Source organism: Vicia villosa, unplaced genomic scaffold (assembly GCF_029867415.1).
Source record: "Vicia villosa cultivar HV-30 ecotype Madison, WI unplaced genomic scaffold, Vvil1.0 ctg.000106F_1_1, whole genome shotgun sequence".
In the NCBI taxonomy this organism is placed as follows: domain Eukaryota; kingdom Viridiplantae; phylum Streptophyta; class Magnoliopsida; order Fabales; family Fabaceae; genus Vicia; species Vicia villosa.
In genome coordinates this window covers 426,114-432,422 of record NW_026705017.1, presented here as the reverse complement: position 1 = coordinate 432,422, position 6,309 = coordinate 426,114, and the positions used below count along the sequence as shown (strand labels likewise).

General features: G+C 37.5%; 1 protein-coding gene across 1 annotated transcript; it reads left to right on the top strand.

The window, feature by feature from the left end:
- The first annotated feature begins 4,866 nt into the window (after positions 1–4,866).
- Positions 4,867–5,410, top strand: LOC131624146 (histone H4). Its single transcript, XM_058895123.1, has one exon. The coding sequence runs from the start codon at positions 4,915–4,917 to the stop codon at positions 5,224–5,226; it is 312 nt and encodes a 103-aa protein (XP_058751106.1). The 5' UTR covers positions 4,867–4,914; the 3' UTR covers positions 5,227–5,410.
- The last annotated feature ends 899 nt before the right edge of the window (positions 5,411–6,309 follow it).

The window sequence follows — 6,309 nt, the reverse complement described above, 5'->3', positions numbered from 1 at the left end:
CGACAACCTTCTCCTGAGTATGGTCGACAGTTGGTGCACTCTATTCAAGAAAAGTGTTAGAAAATGGAGATAGAGAGATATATTGAAAGAGAATGTTAAGTTACCTCAGGAAGAGTTTGAGACGAAGAAATTGTTGGAGCTGTTTGAGGCTTGACAACCACTTTGGGAATGTTCTTTACAACTTTTCGTCTTTTTGGTGGAGTCGGAAGCGGGGGTCGTGAAAAGATCTCACTTTCCTGATTCGGTGGAGATGTAGTTTCGTCCGATTCAGTAGGAACTACCAACTGAAAAAGGAAGAATAATAATTAATGAAGGTTAAGGTAGATTTGACAAGATTAAAGATCAAGTTAAGTACCTTTCTAACAGTTTTGTTTTTCTTGGTGGTGGTGTTGTTCGACGTGCTGGGGCGCTTTCGACTTGGCTTAGGAGCAGGAGCTTCGATTTGATTGGTAAGATCAGGCCCTGAAAGATCTAAAATTGATATTAGAATATTGCCGATGACAATGAAAAGAAAATGAAAGCAGATATAAAATACTTACTTATGGTAAGTTGATCCTCCAACTTGTCGAACGCAGTATTCAGTTTCTTGATAAAAGAATCTCGATCAAATAGTTGGTAGTATTCAGACCACCACTCACTAAACTCTTTAGTTGTAAAATAGGAGTTTTGAAAGGTGAAAATTGGGTGTTTTAGAGATTGTTTGTTATGAAACTTTAAACAGTCAAGGTGTTGACGAGATGTAAACGGTCGACCGGAGTAACAAATGTCATTGTCATGAGAATATATGCTTTTGGGCAGCATCTGGCTCAAACCAAATTGTCGAGAGACCAAATTTGGTTGATAACTTACAAACCCATAGCACTTGCCTGTCGACTCAATACGATGAGAGAGAAGTGTTGGGGTCAGAAAAGCAGCCCAAATAGCATTCAGTTGAGCTCGAAGGGTTGGAGTGTTTCCAGGGAAAACAGCTTTGAACCAAGTTGGCCCAAAGCATCGATTGGAAAAAGGGGCCATAGAAGCTATGAATGTTTTACATTCAGAAAACAATCTCACATATTTGAGGAGGTTGGGCCTATTAGACTCATCTTGAGGAGTCTGAAAGGCAAGCTTGATGCCTTCGACCCTCCGGTCATACATGACCTCTAGAATGGACCTGGAAATAGTGTAACCTATATGTGACTCGAAGGTGGCATTCAACCAGTGTTGCAAGAGCCAATAAGGTCCCGACAGAGAGAGTTGTTTTGGAGTTTCGTGCAGACGTTTGATCCTTAAAGATGCTATGCCTAAAGTATGGTAAAGATAAGCAAGGAGAAGCTTACCTAAAGAGACCTTTCGACCTTCATGAATCTGAATAGCCAAAGGTATGTAAGCTTTGGCAATCTGAACTGATCCTGGAAAAAACAGATAGTATGAGAGCCAGTAGGTGAGGAAGGCAACATGCTCTTCGTCAGAGACTTCTTCTGTCGACTTGTCATAATGATCTTGCATATACTTGGTGATGGTAGCGTTGGTGAAGTTGAAATTCATTTCTGTGGGAAGAGTGGGGTCGAAGATCTCACCCAATGGCGAAAGCCCTGTGATGGCAGCCACGTCGAAGAGAGTGGGAGTCATCATTCCACAAGGAAAGTGGAAGGTGTTAGCCGAACCTTCCCAGAAGAAGATCGAAGCAAGTAGCATAGGAGGACAAACCCTATGACCAGTTCTGGATAATTGTATGGCGTCGAAGATGCCCAATTCCTCCCATCTTTGTTGCTTTTTCGCTTGAACTTTGTTAAGCCAAGCCAAGTACTCTTTGTTGCCAGGAGCTGGAGTCGAACGAAACACCCTCAGCGAAGGGTCCATAAACTTCAAGTCGAGGGGACGTGGTTTGTCGAAAGCTACAGGCATGGTGGTTTGGAAGCAAGGAAAGAAACCAGTGGTTTGCTCTGGGTGGTAACGATGATTTGGTAATGGCCCTGAGAAAGCCATTAATTTATCAGTAATCTGAAAAGGGATTAACATCTGGTTTTGCCAAATAATGGCTTTGGCTTCAGTGAGGTTGGGTTGAGGAATAAAATCTAATCCTTGTTGTTCTTCTTCACGAGACATGATAAACCCTAAAGGGTTCACACCCGTAGCGTAAACGGTGGTGTTGGTGGTGGTAGCTGCCATTGGTGTGTGTGAAAGGAGAAGAAGAAAATGGGTAAAGGTTAGAGAAGAAGAATTGGTTCTTTCTGAAACGTTTGAGAAGAGAAGTAAACGAGAAGAAAGAGAGAAAAAGGAGAAGAGAGTTGCACATATATATAAGCTGGTAGTAACGTCAGCAGAAATCGTGCAAAAAGAGGTTGTAGAAATCAAAGGTCATGTCAAAGAAACGCTTTGGAAACTGATTTTTAGAAAGTGGGGAGTAGTTATAGCCCACTACCTATGATTTAGGTAATAATTAGTACCTAGGGATGTGCAAAGTAATCATGGCGTCAGAAAAGAACAAAAGTCGAAACCCAAGAAAGAACTGAAACACCATTTTTCTCTTTCCTAAAGTCAGTCGAAAGAAGTCGCTTGGGGGGCAATTTGTTACCCTAGGATTTCGACTTATTAAATAATGGTAAATAATCTCTAAAACAGGTGAGATTATTGAAGAATATAAAGAGAGAAATCTGACTAAAAGGTCTTGTTTAGTCAGAGCTGTCGTTCGACTATCTACAAACCATCATTGACCAAGGTTCGACTAGATTTAGTCAAGATGCAGGTTCGACTAGAACAAACAGGAAAAACTTAGACGTTTTGTTTAAGTATAGCACTAAGGTCGGAAGGCATCAGAAGTCAAGAGGCAATGCAAGCAGTTTTCTGGCAGTTTTCACATGACGCGTGGAGGTCTCACAATTGAAGATCTTGCATGTCGAAGACACGTGTTGACTGATAATCACTCGACCGTTAGTAGTAGTTATTTTATTTTTCCTATTTAAGCAAGTTCAATAGGAACAGTTTAGGGTTCGCATTTTCTACAAAACACAAGTAAACTCAAATCTCTGTGCAATAATGAGTGACGGGTGCAACTTTGGAATGTACGTATGCGTACCAGTTTGATTTATGCAATCATTTTACGTTAAATCTCATTTTCAGTGCACATTTACTGCTCTTTTACTGCTTTTATTTACTTTAAAGCCTTTAATTTCAGTGTTTACTTTTACTTTAAAGTTATTGCTGCATTTAATACAAACCAGATACACGTAATAAACAAATTAAAGCAATTAGTCCTGGAATATTCTAGTTGATTCCGCAAAAGTAACCTTTAAAAAGGAAACTAGCGCTTGTTTACCATTTTTCTGGGTAAACGACATCCAAAGGGTAAATAATGTTCTAGGAGAAGCTTCATTCTCATACATCAATTCCCTCTATGGAACTTTCGGTTTCTCTTCAACAAGGATATAATAAACCTTTTTGGTCTTGAACACATTAGTGCTAACCACTTGCTGCCACTGACTCAACCCATTTACCTCCAGCCTCGTTTTCAATATATCTTTCAGTATCCAAGGACACGAGGATTTAATAGGAACACACATTGCTTGATCATTTTTCATATAATAGGTATGAACCCACCTTACCCAAAGACTGTCAGATTTCCTGCACAAGTTCCAGAGCAATTTGAGCAAACACACCTTACTAATATTCCATCTAGCCAAGTCCACCTCATTTAAACCACCTTGGCTCTTTGGCTCACACACCGTACTCCACGCAATAGGGGCTTTTCTGGACAAAATGCCCTTACCAATCCATAAAAAGGTCCTACATAAAGCTTCAATTCTCTTTATTATACCTTTGGGCAAGGGAATGGACTAGAGTCAATAATTGGTGATGCTAAAAATCACACTATTAATGAGCTGAATCCTACCTGCATAGCTTAAAAGGTGAGCACCCTAATGGTTAATTCTAGCACCAATCCTCTCCTCAAGGGCAAGACACTGACAATTGGTAAGTTTCTTACTGGACAAGGGAATACCCAAATACCTGAAAGGAAGAACACTAGGACACAAACCTGTTATGTTAGCAATCTGCTTCATAGTAGCATCATCAATATTACCACAATACACCTTGCACTTGTTTGAGTTTACTACCAACCCTGTGGCCTCAGAGAAAGACTTAAATCTATCCATGACAAGTTGCACAAAGATCACATTCCCTTTTGTGAATAACAAGAGGTCACCTACAAAGCTCATATCAACAATATTCAACTTTTCATACTTGCTATGAAAATTGAAATTAGGAATCCTTTTAAGATCTTCCAACTTCCTATGTAAATATTTCATGACAATCACAAAAAGCATATGGGAGATTAATTTTAGTGATATATAATATAATTGATTCTAAAGTGATTTTAGTATGTTTGATTATTTTAAAATAGAAATGATTTCATCTCTAAAATATATTAGTTAAAATTAAAATTTATAGCTTTTTAGTTTAAACGTGATTTTTATGTTAAAAAGTATAATTTAATTCACTTTACATAAATATATTAAAAAAATAAATCAAATGCTAAAATTAATTTTATTCAATTGAATGTCAGATCGTGAATCCAAACATAAATTTTACTGCATGATATTTTTGACAATTAGTTTAAAAATTTGTGCCGTGATGGTCGTGTAATAAAAGTCAATCCCCACCCCATGGAATTAGACTTGATGAGCGCCATTCTGAAAATTAAAATCCTGCCAGCCTGGCTATCCGTGTGATACTCAATTTCATTTCTGAGCCAACCATTACTAATCCAACGGTTCATATCATCAAATAGATCATTCACACGGATAACCATCAAATCCAACGGCAAAATATTTATCATCTCAAATCTAATATAAAAACCCTAACCGTTCTCTCTTTACACATCATCGCTAGTTGCCTCCGATAGTATCAATCAGCTAACAAAGCATCAAATCAAGCATGTCTGGAAGAGGTAAAGGAGGAAAGGGTCTGGGTAAGGGTGGAGCAAAGCGTCACCGCAAAGTTCTTAGAGATAACATTCAAGGAATTACGAAACCTGCTATTCGTCGTCTTGCTAGGCGTGGTGGTGTGAAGCGTATTAGTGGTTTGATCTATGAAGAAACTCGTGGTGTTCTCAAGATATTTCTCGAGAACGTTATTCGTGATGCTGTGACTTACACTGAACACGCTCGCCGTAAGACAGTTACTGCTATGGATGTTGTTTATGCGCTCAAGAGGCAAGGAAGGACCCTTTACGGTTTCGGGGGTTAGGGAATTTTTAATGTAATACTTAGAATTAGTAATTGGTCATCCGTAATGGCTTGTTGAATTAATCTCGGTTTGTTGAGTCTTAATAGTAAAGTATCAGTTCTTAATTTGGGCTTTGTTTATATATTTGTTGTTCAACTATTGTCACAGCTCATCTAAGTTGATTCCAAAATTGAGTATTTCTTTAGATCTGTGCAGTTGAATAATTGTTTAAGATTTGAGAACATTAGGTGATGAATGCAATGGTTGATTACAAAATGGTTAACTGTTAACCCATCTTTGCATAGGGGCCGCTAGTTCATACTTCAGAGGTTTTCTGGGGATGGCCGAAGAGAGGATATTTAGGTTTCGATATAATAGTTAAAAGGATATTTAGAACAAAGTATTTCACTAGTGAACAACATTACAAACATTGTTCCGGAAAAAGTATTGCCTCACAGGTTGACAGCTTATTTTGCATAGTTACGCAGAGTGTGTCTCGACATAACAATTTTCGTTGTTGGTGCTGTTTTGTTTAGGTTGTGTTAGATTAATTATTTGAAGGAGATATCAAACACTTAAAATTAACTTGTCAAATACCTTTTTTTTTTTTTTAATAGAAAGACTAGCAATATATTAAGAACAGGCAAAAGAAGCCAAAGATACAATGTTCTCCTCCAAATGAGGGATAAAACCAAGCCAAGTGTGAGAGCCAACATAACAGCCCAACCTAACTAAATTATGAGCATCAGATATATTAGGGGTGGCAAAATGGATGGATTGGATGGATTTGGATTGGATTGTTAATGGATGGATCAAAACGATCCATTAATCCATTAACAATCCACTAAATTTTCTTTTGAAAAATTCAATCCAATCCATCCACTAAGGGATATAATCCATCCAATCCATCCATTAAGGTATTTCTAATGGATGGATATCCATCCATCCATAAAATTAACTTAAATTCTTTTTTTTTTATTAATTTTACAAAAAAAAAAATTATGAAACTTTTTAAAAGAATTTTAATTATAAATATTTCTCTATAGTAACTCTAATCAACTAACGTCTTGATTAACTTTACTTTTTTTTTATTAACTTTCTAAT